This window comes from Pseudonaja textilis, chromosome 2 (genome assembly GCF_049901715.1).
Source record: "Pseudonaja textilis isolate UNSWEBS1 chromosome 2, rPseTex1.2, whole genome shotgun sequence".
Taxonomy (NCBI): domain Eukaryota; kingdom Metazoa; phylum Chordata; class Lepidosauria; order Squamata; family Elapidae; genus Pseudonaja; species Pseudonaja textilis.
Window position 1 is genome coordinate 167,737,199 of NC_141991.1, and position 22,235 is coordinate 167,759,433.

At 37.6% G+C, this 22,235-nt stretch overlaps 1 protein-coding gene across 2 annotated transcripts in view; it reads right to left on the minus strand.

Moving 5' to 3' along the window:
- DGKQ (diacylglycerol kinase theta) overlaps window positions 1-22,235 on the minus strand; it is an 85,128-nt gene that overhangs the window by 17,737 nt on the left and 45,156 nt on the right. For both annotated transcript variants that reach the window (XR_015742115.1, XM_087926389.1), the window contains exons 8-15: window positions 18,645-18,745; window positions 17,635-17,858; window positions 12,361-12,451; window positions 8,949-9,003; window positions 8,682-8,743; window positions 7,335-7,485; window positions 6,332-6,370; window positions 5,816-5,931 (exon numbers count right to left, since the gene is read on the minus strand). Coding sequence is in view for 1 of the 2 variants with exons in the window: in XM_087926389.1 (XP_087782515.1) it covers window positions 5,816-5,931; window positions 6,332-6,370; window positions 7,335-7,485; window positions 8,682-8,743; window positions 8,949-9,003; window positions 12,361-12,451; window positions 17,635-17,858; window positions 18,645-18,745 (839 nt within the window). In the remaining variant the exon portion in view is untranslated. The remainder of the gene's footprint in view (window positions 1-5,815; window positions 5,932-6,331; window positions 6,371-7,334; window positions 7,486-8,681; window positions 8,744-8,948; window positions 9,004-12,360; window positions 12,452-17,634; window positions 17,859-18,644; window positions 18,746-22,235) is intronic.

Consider the following 22,235-nt stretch of genomic DNA (forward strand, 5'->3'; position numbering starts at 1 on the left):
AATGAAACTGAATAGTCTTCTGTGAATTCACCAAAGGGCTTTCCACTTCTGCAAAGCCCATTCAGAATCTGCTATAGTGTATGGCATGCTTTGCTTGGAGTCTTGTCCTCCATGCATACAACGAGTGACTAGCTGCATTTCATGCTAAATCCCCTTAATTCCTGACACCAACATAGCAGATGCTGCATGAAATCCTAACATCACCAGCACCAAGCAGGGAAGAAGGGAAGGACGTATGAAGACAGATTACCAGAATCGACTCCTTCAAGATGTGAGTCAGTCAGAATAAAGATCTAGATTATGCGCTTTTCCCGAAGTTCAGGTCATTTGGGGAATAGGATGTAATCCCAGTATACAAGTCACAAAATGAAGCAAACCATGGCTGCTGAAGCCTCCACGGGATGAAAAGGATGTATGGATGTTGGATTCTTGTGCATCTTTGCTAGGATCTTAGTCAGTGTAACTGCTGGAAGACATTTTATATGGACCTGGATGAACATACCTCCTACAGATTGAAGGCCTATTTTGTCCCTACCAAAGAAACACAGGCATTAGTTATTGTCTCAAGATACAATGATCATTCTTGTATTTGCTCCAGTGGATTCAAAGAGGGCCAATGGTGGGCAAAGGAGGTTGACTCCAAGACTGGAAACACAAGAATGAGTAATAGAGAAAGGATGTAATCAGTAACAGGCCTAAGTATCCAGTGATGAAATAGATAGGAGAAACACAAGACGCTTTGGAGGCATAATTGTCATCCTTTGACAGATCCAAGTGAACATTACAAATAGGTGAATGTTGTGGAACTCTGGATTATGACTGCTGGGAGATTTGGGGAATAGCAAGGACATTGCCCTCATCTTTAAAAGTAGAGAAGGAGATTTTTGAGTAATAGGTAGCACAGGGCTCAAGCCCATGGAAGAAGAGTGTAATGAAGGGATATGATATGAATATATGGAACAGAGGGATATTAGGGTAATATATTTCCCGAAGACAAAGCAATCAATAAATAACCAACTATGTTCTCAATGATATCAAAATGGATGAGGGAGCTTTATATCTTGGCATTCTTGCCAATCAGGAACAAAACAAAATTCCTGGACTTCCCTATTAAGGGGGAAGTGTAATCTCTGCAAATTCTGACAGCAAGGGAGCAGCAGTTGGCAAAGTAAAAGGCAAAAAAACGGGGAAACAAATATTCACAGATAAGCATCTAGCTGGACAAAGATGAATTCTAGGTCAAGCAATCCAAATCCAAGTTGAAGATTGATGATGCCAAATCAACAGCAGTTAAACAAGCAGGGGTTGTAAATAATTAGATTCGCAAAGTCACCGCACATGAAGCCAGATGCTTAAATTGCAAATGAAAACTGTTTCTGTGAGCTTTAAATCTCTTCCTTGCCAAGAGTGCCAGCTGTTGCCTTCCTTCTGCTCTGCTGGTTAGTTCAGTGTCTTGCTCCCTCATCACTGGGGAGGCACTGGTTTGAGAGTGTGGTTCCACTAGACCAAATCAATGGTCTTTACAAAATATTGAAGAGGTTTCTACAGAGGAAAATCAAGATCCGTTTGCTGTATAACAGAGTTGGGGAGATTTGAAGGGTGGGTCCAGCCACCTTCTCCATCACACAGAACTCCTCACCTGCACACCCTTATACAGGATTATGAATCCTCCACGGCAGCCATGTTGGGATTTGGTTTTCAAAATCCCTACAAGTCTTTGTAAGCGACCCCTGGTTTGGTCCTTATTTTATTTTTGTAGTACATACGAATGACTGAAGGACTGGAAGACCCTATGGGCTTACAACAAACTACCATATCAATCAGAAATATCCACTTTTCATTTTTCATAAATGAAAATGGACTAGAAAGATTAACTCTCTTATTTTTATTGTGGGATACTTGGTGAGGCTACCCTTTCATCTACTTTATTCCATGCTTTATACTAGAAAACTCTGGTTGATTTCAAACAATTATGTGTAAATCTGTATAAATCTGGCTTCACAAGGAAAACAACCTACATTGTTCCCTTCTCTCCTGGCAAAGTTGTACGAAAATTGAAAGTTTCTGCTTCTAGTTTAGATTAGCCACAAGTTTACACATAGTTTGTGATTAAATGTAATTATGGCTACTTTACAGAAAACAGCTTCACAATCCACAGACCTGACTTGTTTCTACTGCCATCAAACCAGGGATTTCCAAGCATTCATTAATCTAAAGTGGAACCAAATATTTCTGAACTTTTTGCAAATGATCTGAGAACAAAGGGAATTGTTTATGTAACTTTTAAATTATTAATCAGGTTGGATCTGAACCAGTTCATATGAATGTTCATCTTGCTTTTTCTACACCTACACACACACACACACACACACACCAAATGCAGTGAAAGAAATCCCCTTCTCTATTCAATTCTGTACCTCTCTTTTCCTTTGACTCAAATTCCTAAGAAAAATTAATCATTAAGAGGAGCAACATGTAGAAATAAGTAATAAAAAGAGTTGAGGGACTCCTTTGCTGCATTTTTTTCCAACTTCTTTCTGCCTTGAAAAAAAATCAGAGTGCTGCCTTAGGAGAAGCATTATGCACCAAGTGTTCACTAGAGCAGAAATAAACCTCCGCCTGCCTATTTTAATTTGGACGTAAAAGCAAAGTCTTTGAAATCTGATTAATATGTACAGGAAGCCTTGTAAAGCAAGACTTAACTAATTGTTTGCATAATCCTACTGGACAATTTCAAGTAATTTTTCAAAGTGTTTAATATAAGTCATTGATCTTTGCAACTGCACCTATTGTTTAATAGGCAAATCTTAATGTTCTTATCTAGAATTCAAATCTCTTGCAAATCATAAGAAACAAAGGATTCACTTAAGCTCAGTAAACAAGGAATAGCAGTAACTATAGCAGGTTACGGGTTATTGTCCCCAGATGTAATCTCACAAATGATCCCTGTATCAGTATGTAACCACAACACAAATCACAGAATGGCTAGGGAGAAATTCAGCCAGATAAGAATACACATGATTGGTCTAACTTATAAAAGAAACATCAAAGGATTCCTAAATGCCATAAGACGCACATCCTAGGAAATAAGATTTCATGATGCTCCCACCATTCATTTTTACATTTTCAAGAGATTTCAGCCTGCCAGATCTATTGCCAATTAAATACTGACTGTATTCAACAATATACAGAGTTATTTACAAATGTAGATGAACTCACTGTTATACTCTCCAGAAATAGCTAGCATTCTTATTTAAAGCACACTGAAACTGTCCTTCAGGCTTTTAAATTGGCAAAGCTGTTCTTCTTTTATAGAACCAAAATAGCTTATTATTTTAAATGTCCAAAACAAACACAACTGTTCTTTGTTTATAACAACACATTTCCTAATTGACAGTAAATTCTTCTGTGTCACTGTTTGTTAATTCTTCACATTCTCCGTGCAATCAGAGTGGAAAATCAAAATAGTGCTGAATTTAATTTAACAAGTTAAATTGCTATAAAAATGAAATCACTTTCATTTCACTAAGAAAACTTAGTTCTGATTATTAGAATAGATTTGTATCACCTCTATGCCAGAGAGCACATATTTAATTAATACAATTTATACTGGGCAAATGTTTGAACATTCATTATTGAAAGAATATCAATCCAGTTGGACTTTAAGGAATAACTCAATTATATAAAATATTCAGTCAGCAACGTTCAATGGATTATTTCCTTTATATTAATAAATTAAGATATTTTTATTCTAGCTATTTAACCAACTTATTCTAAGTATTTAATTTAATGTAACTAACATGTGAAGCAGAGGTGGGATTCAAATTTTTTAACAACCGGTTCTGTGGCCGTGGCTTAGTTGGTGGGCATGGCTTGGTGGTCATGTGACTGGGTGGACTTGGCTTGGTGGTCATGTTATTGGCTGGGCACAGCCAACTCAATATCACTCACATCGAGGCACACATCTCCTCGCCTGGCCTCTCATGACTGTGGGGATGCTGCAACATTTGTAAGTGTGAAAAATGGTCATAAGTCACTTTTTTCAGTGCCATTGTAACTTTGAATGGCCACTCCACACAAGCAAAGTACCAGCAAAGGAGGAGAAAAAAACTCCAGAATCTTTCCTTCCTGCCTTCCTTACAGGATTAGGCCAGTAATTTCTTCTAATAACCGGTTCTCTGAACTGCTTAGAATGTTAACAACCGGTTTTAGAGAATAGGTGCGAACTGGTAGAATCCCACCCGATGTGAAGTGTTATTGCCATTTTATAATGTCTTGGTAAGACCACACATGGAATATTGCATTCACTTTTGGTTGCCACGATATAAAAAAGATCATGAGACTCTGGAAAGAATGCAAAGAAGCGCAACAAAGGTTAGGGGGCTGGAAACTAAAACATACAAAAAACGGTTGCAGGAATTGGGTATGTCTAATCTAGTAAAAGAAAGATAGGGTGACATGATAGCAGTGTTCCAATATTTGAGGGGCTCCCACAAAGAAGAGGTGGTCAACCTATTCTCCAAAGCAATTGAAGGCAAGACAATAAGCAATGGATGTAAACTAATCAAGGAGAGAACCAATGTAGAATTAAGGAGAAATGTCCTAACAGTGAGAACAATTAACAAGTGGAATGCTTGCCTTCAAAAGTTGTGGGTACTCCATCATTAGAAGTTGTTAAGAAGAGATTGGACAACTTTTGTCTGAGATGGTATGCTCAAGCAGGAGACCTCCAAATTGGACTAGAGGACCTCAAGGACCCCAATTCTGTTATTCTCTTGTTTATTTTGCAATTACTGCAGTCTCCAATCACATTAAACATCTACAGAAAGCTAGTCGAAGTGATTATCCACCAGTTTGGGATAAATATCATCACTATCTATCTCCATTCTCATTCAAATGGGGGATATGGTGGAAGTTGTAAGCCAGTACCTGGGACTACCAGGATCTGGACAGGAAATAAAATAGACAAAATGGGATGATAGTTCATTAAGTAGTTTAATGGTTCTGGATTCATAACAACTCTCCCTCTGAACAGATGTTTACCTTATCTTGGGATCCCATCTGGACTCATGGTTCTTGATGGAGACCCTCTTGATCATTACTTCCACATGATCAGGAGAGTCTCCAGCAGTTCTTAGCAATAGCCGTACTCTTGCCTAGAGCTGAAGAGCAAAACTCACTTCTGGATTAATGCAATTCCTTTTATATATGGCTATAATTGAAAAGGACACAGAAATTTCAATTAGTGTAAGCTGTGTCTCACACCATGTTATGGGCAATCTCATTGCTGCTACATAACTATCAGAGGTACAGTTATGGCTGTCCATATGTTTCCAAGTGCATTCAAGGTGTAGATCATTAATTAAAAAGCCCTACGTGGCTCAGGACTTGGGTATACATGAAATCTGAATTTGTCTAACTGTTAAGTTCAAACAGAGAATGCCTGTTGAAGGTCCTTGTGTACTATGCAGTATAATTAGTAGGGTCATAGAAGTGGACCTAGTCTATGGTAGCTCCCCACTTTTCAAACATGTTTCACCCCTGAAATACTGGTAGCCCACTCGTTATGGCTTTCCAAACGCTTGCAGAGACCTGCCTGAAGGGCTTCAGAGATTCACTCCTATTGGTGCCACAGTATATTATAAAGAAATTCTATAGCTTTCACATAAAATGTAATAATGCACTTAGAGAGCCATCAGATCGAAGCAATATACAGTATGTGTCTTACAAATAAAACAAAATAAACATTGGAGAAAATATGCTAAATAAACATGAATTAGATCATATGTTACTACAGACAGCCAATGGATCTTACCAGAATTTCAGGGAGAATAACTGCAGTTAATGCCTTGTCATTGATGAAAGTATCTTTAACTAACATATACAGTCTTTCAGCTTCGGAAAAACAAGTAATTTCTAGTACAACAGCACCTAAATAAATGAAGAATATATTTAACATGACATGCTTATATTTTATATGTATAATACTGCGAGTTCCCATATTTGTTCCAACGTAAGTATTAGTATGCCATTCACCTCACTCACTCAAATCTAAAACTTTATTGATTATTAGGGTCACTAGGGACTGGGTTTATTTCTGGAAAACATTTCTTTCTATGGTATGGTCTAGATTTTTTCTGTTCCAGGAGATGACATATTAATACACATAATAGTATAATAAGGGAAGAGCTCACGCTTCTACATGCAGAGAGCATTATGAGGAAGGGAAAGAGCTAGTGAAATAATTCTTATATGCACCATACATGAACTAGAGCAAAACAATATCAAATAATTCAGCTGTCAAATTTGAATGAAAATATGATATTCTTACCTTGAGATGAATATATGTGACTCATAGAAACTACATTGGCTGAAATGATAATAAAAAAATCATTGTCTAAGCATCCCTTTTAAAAACTTTATTTTAAAAGACCAGTTTTGTTTATTTGAAGATGAGTAAAAATTTAAACACAAATTGTCCATGGGTTTTAAGCTAAGGCTTCAGGATAGTAAATAGGATCAACTGGTTCATGATAAAATAAAGCAAATTCCAAACAGTACTGATGGGAATATGTTAGTTAAACAAATACAAATCACACATAAGCTAGCTATTAATTTAAGTTGCTGTCAACAAGGATAGGATGGGTAACATTTCATAAACCATGGGCACAATTTTCATCTGTGCAACAGAGCTTCTAAGGACCCAACAGATAGATATATACACAACCCACATTCATTCTCACAAATGTGATGGAGAAATGGAGGGTAGAATGATTGCATAACATGTTGGGTAGGTGTTTAACAAAGAATCCATTATATTTTCACCCAGCAATATACCCAACTCATAAATTTCTACTTCTTCATTATCTGAAATAGCCAATTCTAACTTAGTTAATTTTAAAAAGAAACCAGTGTTCATACCTTCTCTTCTTAAGGGGATATATTACTTTAACACCACTTCAGTATTCCTTATTACTTTTTAAAATTCCCACCCCCCAAACTAAAAATGACTGATAAATGTAATGCATATCCATCTAATAAGTCTTTCATGCAAAATCGTATGTACAAAAATGGAAAGTGGCTGCTATTCAATCCAAGGAAAAAATGAAAGGGTAGGACAATTTATTAATAGTAAAAATAAGTGTCAGGGACATACAGATGATTGCCTCTGATTAAATGAGAGTTTAATCATTTTCTACAAGTTACAGCATGTATAAAAACATGAAAAGTAATTCCAAAAATCGATAGCATCTGAGAACATTTCCAAATATAAAAGCACTTTTCAATTTATGTAGATTAAAAAAAGACACAGGGGAAGGGGATATCTGACGTACTTTTGATGGCTAATTCATCTTTGAGGATTTTTGTATATTCTTCTGTAGTAAGATGGAGTGGCAGACCGCCAACAAACAGATGGACCCGCACAGTTGATATATTATTTTCTACAATGTAAAATCTTGTTTGGTTCATCTGACGTAACGATGTCTGTGTAAGAAAAAAATTACATTTAAAGCACATTTCATACGGAGAGAAGGTCAAGACTTCTATAACCATTGTACCATCGGTACCAAAACACAATTCCCAGACCATGAAGCCTGTCTACCATAAGGATCATTCTTCAGCAGAGACATTTCCTTTTATGTGGATTTCCTTGTTCATTTTCAATCTATCCCACATGTTAGCAACAGCTTGAAAACTGTAAATAGTTTAGAATGCCTTTAGTATGAACAGGCACTAAAATAAATTGAATTTAAAATTCTATGCCAACAATACACAGTGAAGAAGATAGTAAACTATTTTGCACAATTACTTATGATCACAATAACTATTGCCACAAAAGCCAGAAATGCAGTTTATAAGTAACACATAATCAGCACAATCAAAGACAAAGACCACTAGAAGCAAGAACTTTGTATAACTAATGAACTAGGACTCCTTCCTCAAATAAACCAGGATTTGGAGCTACTATACATTTTCTTATTCCAACTAGTGGCTTTTTAAAGGAGGGATAAACCCAGGCTTCCTGCACTGATGAAATACAGGTAGTCCTCAACTTACAACAGTTCATTTAAGTGACCGAAGTTACAATGGCACCGGAAAAAGTGACTTATGACCGTTTTTTTATTATATTGATTGTTGCAGCATCCCCATGGTCACAGAATCAAAATTCAGATGCTTGGCAACTGACTCATTATTTACAATGGCTGCAGTGTCCCTGGGTCATGTGATTTCCCCTTTGTGACCTTCTGACAAGCAAAACTCAATGGGGAAGCCAGATTCACTTAACAAGCAGGTTACTAACAAATGCAATGATTCATTTAACAAATGCAAAAATGAAAGGTTGCAAAATGGGGCAAACTCACTTAATGAACGTTTCATTTAGCCACATAAATTTGGGACCCAATTGTGGTCATAACTCAAGGACTACCTGTACTGAATTTTGTTTCTTCTGGTGTTTCTCCTTGGTTAAGAGATAGCACCTCAATAGAAAAGCCATGTTCCTAAGTTATAAAGGAGAAATATCAGCAATTGTGGAATCTTCTTAAGTGTGAATCCAGCCAGTTTGCCTAAATATCTTTGTACCATGAGGGTTTTTTTAATAGAAATATTCATAAGAGTTTGAACATTTAGTAAAGCACCGAAGGATATAGAAAAGTACTTTGTACAGTTTCCTTGTTTACCTTTCTGATGTCTTGTAACCTGCTGATAATCGATTCGTGGTCATCCAGCACCATTCGTTGAACTAAGGAGAATTTTTTAAAAAAAATCTTAATTCATTCTTTTTTAATTGAAAGCTATCATGCAATTAATTAAAACAGTCAAAATGGCAAGTATAGAAATTCCTTAGGAGTAAGGGAACTTGCAATTTAAAAAGAGAGACAGAATCAGACATTTAGGTTTTTTAAATTGAAGTTACATTTACATAATTCAGTGAAACAGCATCTCACCTTGTCTGGAGCCCATCAGGATCTCCACCAATTTGAAGTTTTGGAAGCAATCTGACTGCCAAAAGACAGATATGTTAAAATGAATGCCCAGCAAACCACAGGATTTAAAACTGAGCAGTTTTCATCATTTAAAAAGAAAATAAAATGTCTTATAAACAGAGGTAAGCTGCCGTCCCTTTAGTATCACAATCTTTTTACTACCTGAAAAGATGGGAAATTTTTCATTGCGGTTTGAAAAACAAGTTGTGAGCCTTTATTAAACATTGAAAAAGCAAAATTTCCTTGAACACCGCATAAATGCCAAAGTACTAAATGTTAATTTACTCTTTAGCAGGGCTGTCAAACTCATGGCCTGTCGGCAGGATGCGTCACATGCTGGCCATGCCCACGCCTGGTTCAGCGAAGGGGGGGAAAGTCACAATAGGTCACACGACACCGCCATGACGACACGAGTTTGACACCCTTGCTCTATAGAATGAGTGGCACTCAGCCACCAATCTAAAGCAAAGCATGTTTTGCACAAAATTCTTTAACAAGCCAGGTGTAGAACATCAATAACATTATCATCAGTGGCTAACTAATAATGGATTCTTAATTTTGGCAAGAATCAATCCAAAAAAACCAACAACCCCCAAAAGCCACAAAAATGAGAAGAGGATAAGGATTATTCTCATCCAGGCTTAGTCTTAAATATTAATTTAACTATTTTGGGGCTTCAGAGCAGAACATGATTCAGTCTATTAAACAAAAATGTGAAATTGCCTGTTTTCAGCAGGCAAACTCTCACAGACGCAGCATACACTGAAAAAAGGAATGTGAATTATACGTAGTATTTATAATAATACCAAAACCTGATTCTTGTGGATCTTATCCCGATTTCTCATGCCACATATCACATAGGGAAAAAAATCCAAATTCTTTTGGATCTCATGCAGAAGAAGACCCACTCCTTGTAATCTTCACTCCCTCTAACAAGATCCTAAAAATTATAAATTTCAATCCTGTCAAGATTGAATATATAGACCTAAGCCCTTTCATCAGCTTTTTGGGGAAAGTGATCATCCTGACCTTCTGCTTCCCTTTCCCATCATTCTTCTATCAAGTAAGGTCAACATAGCAGCTAGTCAGGGAAAAAAAATATTTCAATACCTAGTTCCTAGGACATTGCAGGATGTGGAGAAACAGAAGACATATAAGAAAACTCTAATGGACCAGCTATTTTCATATGCCTCTTGTTTGGAATCACAATAGGACTAGAAATTGAGTAAGACGATTAAATTTAACTCATCAGACCCTAGCACAGTGGTTCCCAAACTTTTTTGGTCCACTGCCCCCTTGGTGCTACAAACTCATCCTCCGTGCCCCCCACCCAGGGTTGGGATTCAAATTTCTGTGGGTGTGGCCTAATTGGAGGGTATGGTTTGCTGGTCACATGACTGGGTGGGCGTGGCTTGCTGTTCATGTGACTGGGTGGGCGTGGCCAGGTGACTGGCAAACCAAATATAAGTGGTCCTCGCTTAATGACCAGTTGTTTAGCAAGTGTTCTAATTTATGACTGGCCTCCCCAGAGCTACTAGTTTTTGGAGTTTTGACAGCTTTAGATCAGGGGTCTAAATCCCACCCCTGCCTGTGTGTGTGTGTGTGAGAAAGGGAGAGAGAGAGGTTGGATCAGATCTCACTCTCTCTCCCACCAATGCCAGAAAGCCACCGTCAGTCAAAATTCATATTAGTGGTCTCCGGGATTTAAAATTATGAGTTTGGTGGTCCATGAGGTCCAAAAGTTTGGCACCCCCTGATCCAAAGGGATGAGCCTGAGAGAGGGAAAGAGAGAGAGAAAAGAGAGGAAGAGAGAGAGAAATAAAGAGAAAAGGGAAAGAAAGAAAAAGGGACAAAGAAAGAGGGGGGATGGAAAGAAGGGACAGAAAGAAAAAGAAATAAAGGAGGGAGGGAAGGAGGAGAAAGATAATGAGATATCTATTCTAGTCCAATCACTTGCTCCCGCGGGGTTAGAAAGGAGTGTGTGTGTGTGTGCGTGTGTGTTCTCCTTGTAATTTACCAATACATTTTGGTTTTGCCTTCTTCAGAATTGGCACTGTAATATATTGGGGAAAAGTAATTTTTAGGGTGGAGATCTGGTCCAATGGATCCTGTTTAAAGCCTCAACAAAATGTGAGAGCTTCCTGATAAGTCTTGACCATGCTTTGTCCACAAAACCTTTAATAAAAGCCAAAGAGATTTCAATGTGCTGGCAAAGATGTTTCAATGTGGAAAAGGGCCTCAGTCTAAACTAGGCCTCATTCAATCTGATGCATCAGGTCTCTCTCCTCTCTCTCTCTCTCCCTCCCTCCCTCTCAGACTGTCTTTGCTCTACTTTCCCGATGTGCCTGCGGGACCGGGGCTTCAAACATGGATGGACAGACGGACAGACAGACAGAATGCAACAGTGGCAGCACGTTGGCAGAGGCTTTTCCCAACGTGCTGCCGCATTCGAGGCACCGGTTCTGGAGCATAACTACAATCAATGGGTGAAACTGCAGGGCTGTCCAGCGCCTCGAACACCCCCCTGCCGCCTCTTAGTGTCCACAAGGGGGCTGGCAGAGGGGCGCTAAGAGGCAGCAGGGGGGCGTTTGAGGCGCCGGACAGCCCTGCAGTTTCACCCATTGACTAGCACCGCTCTGGAGCTGGCGCCTCCAATGCGGAAGCGGTAGCATGTTACATGCCGCCACAGCCACATTCGACGCGCCGCCTCCCTGCCGCCTCTTAGTGCCCTTCTGCTGGCCCCCTTGGGGATGCTAAGAGGTGGTAGGGGGGGCGTTTGAGGTGCCGGCCCTGCAGGTTCACCCACTGACTAGCACTGCTCCAGAGCCGGCGCCTCAATGGGTAAACCTGCAGGGTCGGCTGGTGCCTCGAATGCCCCCCTGCCTCCTCTTAGCGCCCCTCTGCTGGCTTCCTTGGGGACACTAAGAGGTGGCAGGGGGACGGTGCATTGAACACTGCTGCGGTGGCACATAATGTGCCACCGCTTCTGCATTGGAGGCACCGACTCCGGAGCGGTGCTACAGTCAATGGGTAAACCTGCAGGACCGGCGCTTCGAATGCCCCCTGCCGCCTCTTAGCATCTCCAAGGGGGCCAGCAAAGGGGCGCTAAGAGGTGGCAGGGGGGAGGCACATTGAACACGGCCATGGCAGCACATAATATGCCACTGCTTCCGCATTGGAGGCACTGGTTCTGAGTCAATGAACCTGAAGGGCCGGCGCCTCGAACGCCCCCTGCCCCTCTTAGTGCCCCCTGACAGCCCCCTTGCCTCTTAGTGCCCGCCTAAGGCATCCCATCCCCCCAGGAGGCGGTACCGCCCACTTTGGGAACCACTGCCTTTGAAGAACCAACTGGTAGCTTTATATTACTGCCTACCTGGTATCCAAGCAGTGGAAGAACTTCTTTAATCACCATTTCGGTGGTGCTTCCCTTATTGATGCGTATTGAGACACAGGCCACTCCAACCCTGAGGACATGGATATATATGAGACAAGAGAATCAAAGAAACAGAAACAATATTTTCTTATTCTCTAAAACAGTATTATTTGTCAAATTGTGGGATATTGATCCTGCAGCTTATAAAATAAACTACTAAACCTTAATATATATACCACACATATACCATATGAATGTATCGTAGGAGAATGTATACATTAACTTATTTGATTATTTATTTATTTATGTTATTGTGGCACCCACTGAAGCTTCTGTCTTGATAAATAAACTAATCATGAAGAGTCTTCAAGATTCTTCTTGTTTTGCTCTTAAACTATAGTATTCTGCTCCCTATCATTTTCTTTGCAGCTGATTAAAATCTGGTTTTTAACTCCCAGACTTGCTATCATCATCTATAATTAGTGTCTGAGATTATATGATTATATAATTGTCCATCAAGCAAACACGATTCAGCAAGACAAACATAGAGGGAGACGGGCAGTCTACAAATGCAAAATATAAATAAATTTTTTATGTATGTATGTATGTATGTATGTATGTATGTATGTATGTTATTCAGCTTTGTTCGGGTATTTTCCCACGTCATTATAGTTGTGCTTTTAAAGTTGTAGCAATGTTTCGGCAGAATCTCATCTGCCATCATCAGGCTTCTGTACTGTGTTCATCTGTGTTCTGTATTGTGTTCACAGCCTGATGATGGCAGATGAGATTCTGCTGAAACGTTGCTACAACTTTAAAAGCACAACTATAATGACGTGGGAAAATACCCGAACAAAGCTGAATAACATACATGAAAGTACCCGCAAAACTTAAGAATATATATATATATATATATATATATATATATATATATATATATATATATTCATAAATATATAATAAAAATAAAAACCAACAAAACAAAAAAATGAATAAAGATGACAATGACATAATAATAGCTATTAAGGACAAGATTTAGTTAGATCCTTTTTAAAAACAATCTTCAAATGCATATAATCACTGCCTGATTTTAAAACTAAAAGTTACAGTTTCAGTGGTTAAAGCTAGTAAATAAACAAATACAGCAAGGTAAGCTATCACACTATGTATTTCATTTAGAAAAAAAAGAAGCTGTTATGTATCTCTACAGATATTGCTGGAACAATAGTGCACACAGAAAGCTAGCATTTCTCTTGCTAATCTGAAAAACTGGCTAAGGAATTAAGAAGTTTAAAGATTAGAAAATAATGCAAAGGTATAATATATTGTTTTGATTTTAATAATTGCTGCTGCTTTCACTGTCATCCAGCTAAGGCATGAACACACATAGTTTTCTTCCTTTTCTTGTTCTACTGATAGTCTCCTTTCGAACATGCAAAATTAAGTGGGGGTTTTTTTCCACACAAGCATAAACAAGTATTGGCTAAATTTAAAAATGTTGGGAATGACAATTGCTCCTTAAAAACAATGTAATTTTATAGAAAGCCAAGGGATCTTGGGAGAATTATATAAATGGTAAAAATGTGCAAAGGTTGTTATTTTATCTCAGATTTTCTAAGTAAATCATTAAAGAAGAAATATCAGGTGAAAAAGGCCATGTCATATTTATTATCAGACTGAATAATCAAAGTCTAAGGTCTTGAATTTATAGCACTCCAATTACAGATTGTCCGAAACAAATATTTGTTTTCAATACCTGCCTCCTAAATCAAGCATACAACAGTTGGAAGTGATCTGAATCTCATTTTAAATCAGAACAGTCCACCCCCTCAAATTATATCCTGAGATTCATAATATTTTGCAAGGTTACATGTTACAGTTCCATTGCCGGATATTTGGCATTCTATTAATAACGCCCAACAGGAATTGGGCTTCCCTTCTCTTCTAGACACAGAAATTCTCTTCAGCTAGATTGTTTTCTGATGTCTTTTTACTTTGAAATCTGAAGTTAAAGCATGTGATATAGATACCACACCAATTTCTGATTATAGACTGATCTAACTTAGTGCATTATTTGAATAAAAAAAATTAAATGTCCCTATTAAGTGGCTCTGTTTTGCTACTAAATAAATGTTTTGTTCAAGAGATTTAAATCCTTAAAGGAAACAAATACTGACTAACTTTGTATGCTTCCCATCCATCTGCAAACTTCACGCTTCCAAAACAGAATTTTGTTAACAGTGAATTGGGAAACAATACTGTGTGAGAAATCTCAGACATTGCTGACTTCACTGAAACTAATAAAAGCATTATATCTATCTGAGATACAAACAGAAAAGAATAAACAAATACCAAACCCACTGCAGGTAGTTGTCAACTTACAACCATTAGTTTAGTGACCTACAAAATAACAACTGTGGCTGATGACTGTTTTTCGCACTTACGACAACTGCAGCACCCCAATGGTCACGTGATCAAAATTTGAACCCTTGGCAACTGGCATGTATTTATGACAGTTGCAGTGTCCCAGGATCATGGGATCACCTCCTATGATCTTCCCACAAGCAAACTGTCATGCCCCTGTTGAAGACTGACAGTGAGGGAGAGGAGGAAGAGCTGACAGGGAGTGGAAGTGTGGCTCCGGAGGTTGTGGAGGAGGCTGAGGAAGGGCAGAGGCCGGCTGGGCAGTCAAAGGAAGACCCAGGCCCATCCCCTCTCCATCCTAGGGCAAGCGGGAAGGAGAGTATAAGGGAGAGAACTGAATGGCGTAGTCTATAGTGGAGGAAAGGGCCTTGATCCTCTTCATGGGCTGCAGCTGTGAGAACTGGTTAAAAGGACGGACATGCATATGGGCCAGTGCTGGAAACAAAGCATGGAAATATCTCTAGTCTGTTGTTCCTCTCTGAGTTTGGAGTCCTTCCCAGTGTGTGTTCCGATATCTGTGGACGTCTTCAAGCCCTTATCTTGCCTGATTCCCTTAATTGCTTCAGTGTGGTTTGTGTTGTTTTTACTCTTTATAATTTATAGGCATTTTTAGTTTAAACGGCATTTCTTCCTTTTCGTAACTGCTTGTGGGGGAGTTTTTTTGTCTCCAGTCAAGGATATTTGGAGCTTTGAAGCAAAGTAAAGGAATAAAAGGGGCTTCACCTGTTTTTGTGGCTGTGTTTATTTTGTATCCCACCTTGGGTCATCACACAAACTCTATGGGGAAGCCAGATTCACCTAACCATCACATTACTAACTTAACAACTGCAGTGATTCGATTAACAGCTCTGGCAAGAAAGGTTGTAAAATGGGGCAAAACTCACTTAGCAGCCATCATGTTTAGCAATGGAAATTTTGGCCTCAATTGTAGTTGCAAGTTGAGGACCACCTGTAATCAACCTTTAAAATTTTTATTCTAAATTACATAGAGCCAAAGTAAGACAAATTGCCTACAGAAAATAAGATCACATTTACGAATTATCATCCCATACATCATATTACCTGGACATCCTATTCAGGTAACTCCATACAGGATTCCTTCAAGTAATTTGATTATGTAATTATGTAATGTAAATTAATTTCCAAGTAGCTTAAAATGAGGACAGTATGATAATACAGGCTTTATAGAGACTGGACAGCTCAGAGACAATCTAATCAGTAATAACCATCTTGCTGCTGGAGACACAATTGAGGAGCTGGAATACTCATTCTTATGTCTTGGACTCTGCCCACAATATGTATTTTGCCATATTTTGAGAATGAAATCAACAGGATATGAATGATACAATCAATGGCTAGGTGTTAAAGTGTCAGCCCTTTGAATTAGCCTGGGTCAGGGAACAGACTCTTCAGTATGAGCAGAACTATACTTTACTGAGATAGACTATTGTGATTATGTAATTCTTGTCAGCCTGAGAGTAAGCTGTTTGCGTTTCTACACATGGAAATTGTGCCAATACAATCAGGAGACTGTGAGTTCAAGTCCCACCTTAGCTATTAAAGCCAGCTGGGTGACTTTGCACCAATCTCTCTATCTATCTATCTCTCTCCCTCCCTCCATCTCCCTCCCAACCTCCCTCCCTTTTTCTCTACCCAACCCACTGACAGGGCTGCTGTTGTGTGACAGTAGGAGCATCTGTTGTATATGTTCACCACCTTGAGTTACTTGTAAAAATAAAGGCAAGATACAAATAAATAAATAATTTTTTAAAAAACCAAATAAATATTGTTTTTCTAAAAATTCAGGGCCATTTAGCTTTATCACCAAATTCTGGTGATTCAATATGGAGAGATTGATTCCAAGGATTGGGCAAAGGCTTTTTATTGGACATTGCAAAAAATTGAGTCAACAATATAATGGTTGGAGCCTCATTGAATGTGACTCGGGAAGGTGGGGGAGGAAGGGGAACCAACTCTTTTTTCAATCCCACCAAAGTGGATCTACAAATTAATCTCAGTGTTGCTATTATTTTTAGTATAAACAATACAAAAGAAAAAGACAAGTGCTTTCCATATCCTAAATGATGTTAAAATAATGTAATGTAGTGACTACCTGGATGTACTTAACTAATTCTTAAGTTGTTTGTTTATAAGGTTGACACTGTAGAATGAATAACCTCAGTATTTTGAAATCATGTCATAGTAGTACCTAGCAACTCCTATCTGACTTTATTAATACTTGAACAGGAAGCCAACAAGAAATATTATCAAACAAGACACATGGATGTGTTCAGACAGTCCCTAGGTACAGAGCTGCAAGCAAGGAAGACTTCAACCTTCTTGTATCCTTCATACAAAAGGGATCTATGAATTGAGGGAGGTACTCTTGCATTCCCCGGTAAATATAGAAGCAGCTGCTAAAAGAAGAGGCTTATACAGGAGCTACTGTAGATATGACTACAGTAATTTGTTGCTGCAAGGCATGGATGCCTTTGAAGATTAGCCTGAAGATTAGCAGCTGCTTTGGAAGAGCTATTTGCTTGAAGAATTTAATCCATGTTATGTCTAGGCAGGTCTCCTTTCTCTCTCGCTTTTTCTCTCTTTCCCTTCCCTTCCAGTTCTTTCTTCCCCATGCCTCATTCCCCCATGCCTCATTCTCTTCCTTCTTTACCCAGATATTCCTTAGAAAACTGCTTTCAGGTACATTTAATAACCCAAGGTTGACCTGACCATGCTACGTAGTCTGCTGATTTTTTTTCCCTGTTATATTTTGGGTGGATCATCTCTTTTGAGTAAATAAATATACAACAAGAGTGGAATTGGAATTTGCTGGAGAAAAAGATGACTCACTTCAGCCAGCCGGGATAAATCTTTATGACTTCATTCTCCTTAGGTTTAGCTCTGATAACCCAGGCCTCAGGAACTGCTTCTCGGAAGACAGACCCCGGCTGCGTCTCTTCAATTGTATCATTCCTATTAATGATGTCGTCACAAAACAAGGCCTGCTGAGTGAATGTCTGAAGTTCGTAATCTTGTTGATCATCACTGATGTAGTATGCCCTCAGTGCAGCCTCCTACAACAGTAAATCCTTGTTTTTTAAAAAAATCAAAAAATACGCCTGAATGGAATGGTGATACAGCCCCCAACTTGTGTCAAATATACAGTACCAATCAGCAATTACATTTCCCCTGAGAAGTTTTGTGATAAGAACGGAAAAAAGAATGAAATTCTACTCAATATTGGCAAGCTCTATTGTAATGCATCATCATGTGTTCCAATTACCAATGTACCCCTCATCCTAGATTGTTCTTGAATACGTTAAGTGGAATCAGACCGATTAGCCCCGGGATGGGAGATTATTCAGTTGTTCCAAGGACTCAGACTAGATTGAGAAATTGCAATGACGTCCCAGAAAGAGCAACGGCAATTTATTTTCTTAAATTTACTAAGAAATTAACTTGGACTTGTCCAGTCATCAAACTCAACTTTGCAGAAACTTTACTTAATCTCCTTCGTTGGAATAGTGACAATTAGTAGCCAGATGTCCTCTCCCATTAAGTAGACATAACTTAATAACCTCCAAATGTTAATTCTCTATTTAGTCAATCAAAACTCAAAATACAAGTAGCAGCATTACGCACATGGCAAATACTGTAAAATATACTGAAAATTAAGATAAAACTTAGAAACACATATCTATGTTAGTACTATGCCAGCTACTAGTTACTTTCTCACTGGTTACTGTTTTGCAATAGAAGTTATTCTTGAACAAAATTATTAGTCCCTCTTACAAACAGAATTAACTTCTTCAGCATTTTCAATAAACAGAGAACTCAGTTTGGTCTGTTGGCATTCTTACCACAACTTCTTCATTTTTTGCAATCCTCGGAACTGTAATAAGACGATACTGATTACGTTTTACTGCATCATTCCCATCATATATTTTTAACATTTGTTTACCTAAAACAAAAACAAATATTCTAACATGTAACACAAGAAATACAGTTAAGTACCATATATCTCCAAATTGCCACGGTGTTCAAAAAGTTAATTTCTTAATTACAATATTATTGGATTGTGATTGCAGTTCTATTATTTACACTGATCAAAGAGGCTACATCAAGTAACATCTGATCTATAAGAAATAAGCAAGGATTTCTCAGATGCATTTTAAAAATGTTTTCTCTTCCACTCCTTTGCTATCAGAGTGTACTAGCTGTCATCCACTAGTATAGATTACCACATGAAGAGTTCTCCTTTGCTACAGCTCCTGAATCAGAAGCTAGATAAGTCATCCCAGTCAGATGTTATCTAGCGCAGTGTTTCTCAACCTTGCAAATATTAAAATATGGGGACTTTAATTCCCAGAATTCTGATGGTTGTAATCCATATGTCTTGAGGTTCCCATTGAAAAATGTTGCTCTAGTGAACCATGCTCTGATCAGGGAATTAGACAAAATTATGTTTAATACCTGCCAATTTTTAATCAGAAGCTAAACAGCCATCAGTCAGAAGTCCTCTGGTGCAGTGAGTGTTTCTCAACCTTGGCAACTTTAAGACATGTGGACTTAAAGACACATGGATTCCATTATTCTAAAAAGTTAAAAATTGCATTGGCACCTTTTCATTTACAATCCTGGACGCTCTAGCAAAATCTGGATCCAAACAGTTCTTGAGAATCAATGCTAATTATCCAAAACCATGATTTATGGCTGTACAAGACTGCCAACATAACAACAGCAATAGCACTTAAGAGTTATACACCACCCTACAGTGCTTTACAGTACTCTCTGGGCAGTTTGCAGTGTCGGCATATTGCCCCCCCCCACAACAATGTGGGTCCTCATTTTAACAACCTCAGAAGGATGGAAGGCTGAGTCAACCTTGCGCCTCATCAGGATTGAACTCTTGCAGTGGGCAGAGTTAGCCTGTATTACTGCATTCTAATCACTGTACCAGGCTTCATAAGTACTTGATAAACTATTAATGGCACAATGCTAAACTCCATTTCTACATAAGCCTCCATTCAAATGTTTCACAAAATCAAAATGCTTCATATCCACAGTCATACCCACTTTCCATTTATAGGGAATATTTGCTCCAATTTCATCATCCTAAGGCAGTAATTATTTTCTTATTATCCAGCAAAAATGAGTCATAACACAATTTTAAAAACGTATAAAACTGACAAAACCAATATGATTTTCAGCACTCCATATTATGAATTTCATTTTATAGCTCAGGGAACAAAGTTTATGAGGTCACAAGGGCGAAAGAAATATTGATATAAATAAAATAAGTCTCCAAAACTGTAATTCAAAATTTTTAAAATGTTTAGAATTCTGAGAACAGAAACCCATAAAATTTAAAAACTAAAACCAATTAGCAAGTGCACAAAACATTGTTCATATAAAAATAAAACAAAATTAATAAAACATACTATGAATCAGCAATAAAAATGTTGAGTCTTTCTTAATAAAGGCTTCACAATGTTTTATGGCTCAGCCCATGAGATTCTGTTATTTTATGTCCTACTTCTGAACATTTTAATAATATTTTTAAAAAATATGTATACTAAATCCTGCTAAATATTCAGGTCTTTTAAAAATACTGATTAAGTAGTTGCTTTTTAAATATAAGTTGAAATATAAGTTGTTGGAAAACACAGTTCTCCATAGTTCAGATAGCTTTATATTTATATTTCATCCGAAAAATCTGCAGTTAATTTCGGGTGAAGAAATCTAGAGGATTACAAAATTAGAAAGAAAATCATCGGATCCTACAATTATCCCGGATTTCATACACCCCTTATTCAGGAACACCTATTGAATTCAGTCAGACTTCATAATAGAGAACACATGATAGAAAATAGGACCATGCATCCTACATGGAATATTTTGGATTTAACTTCAAGCAATGCTTCAGAATCCATGGAAACACATGGCATCTCCTGTACCCTAGCAGAAAATATTTCATATGGAGGAAGGATAGTTGTTTAGAATGGAAAACACCAAATATTCTAATGTGGGAAGACAAGATGAATCTTCAAATATTTTATCTTCAGCATGAAACGCTCAGAGGACTATCTCTGTATCTAGTGCATGAAAAGATTCTGAAAACAAGAGGAAGGCTATTGGAGAAAGGAAAAAGTGATCACTGTTCTTAAATCAAAGCTTCCCTAATGCAAGCATTTTAAACCATTCTTGGAGACCTCATGACTGAAAAGTACAACAAATAAAAGCACAGTTAAGAGAAAGATTTAAGGTAGATAACAGGACATTTGGAACTGAGCAATAGAAGACAGAAATTGAATTATGTACAAATGATGATACATGTAATTGCCAAAATGTATGCACTCTTGCTGAAATTAGAAATTGAAAATGAACAGGTGAAAGGGTATAGGATAAAACTGGCTGAGAATTTGAGACATAATATTGTTGGAACAGTGGGAAAATGTAGCTGAAAGGGCTGAAATTCACATTATCATTTAAAGGAGAATTTTTATAAAACGATGCTCCATTGGTATAGGACTCCAGAAAAATAATCTAATCATGAGAAAAGGTACTTCAAAAAGTACAGTATGTTGGAAATGCGGACATCAAGGGTCATTTTATCTTGCTTGATGGACTTGTAAAAAAGCCAGAACGTTTTGAATTCAAATACACAGAATTATGGAGACAAAGATTCAACGGAACCAAGAACTTTTAGCTGGGATTAATGCACAGACAACTAGAAAAAAAGCCATTGCATATTGTTTTTATATAGGATCATTACTGTATGAAGATTCTGAAATACTGACAATGGAGGATTGGTGCAGAGCTCTAGCAGAAGTAGAAAAATTGTTTGCTTAGAGAAAGATCAGCTACTACATTTATTAGAGACTGGACAGTCCTTAGGACTTTTTGCTGGGGAAAAAAAAATGAACTTATGATTTTTATTGATCGGAAGACTAGAAAGGTTACATTATGGAAAAAAGGAAACTTTGATGTAATCTTAAAAGAGAGGGGGAAATATATAAAAAGTCTCATAACTGCTGTTAAGAAGACCAGAAGACACTTCTTTGTTATTCTTTTTTTCTTTCTTTTCTACTTTTTTCTATTACTTTTCTCTATTTCTCTTTAACTTAAAATTTATATGGTTTTTAACTCTTTAGAAAAACATTGTTAATAACAATTACATTAAAAGGTACAATTAATAAGCTAACAAAATAGTAAGCAGCTCTTAAACTTGACAATGCAAAAGGCAACGAGATATGTAAAATGTAGATGATTATTTTATGTAAAAAAAAATTAAATTCTGCTTTTTAAATCACAATGAAACTAGTGTATAAACAGTTAATCAACCACAATGAATACAGGTATTTAATTCAATAGAGAGATAGCAGTGGATTTCTTTCCATATGTCATTTTATAGTTAGGATATTAGGTTATTTTATCAGTTTTAATCTTGT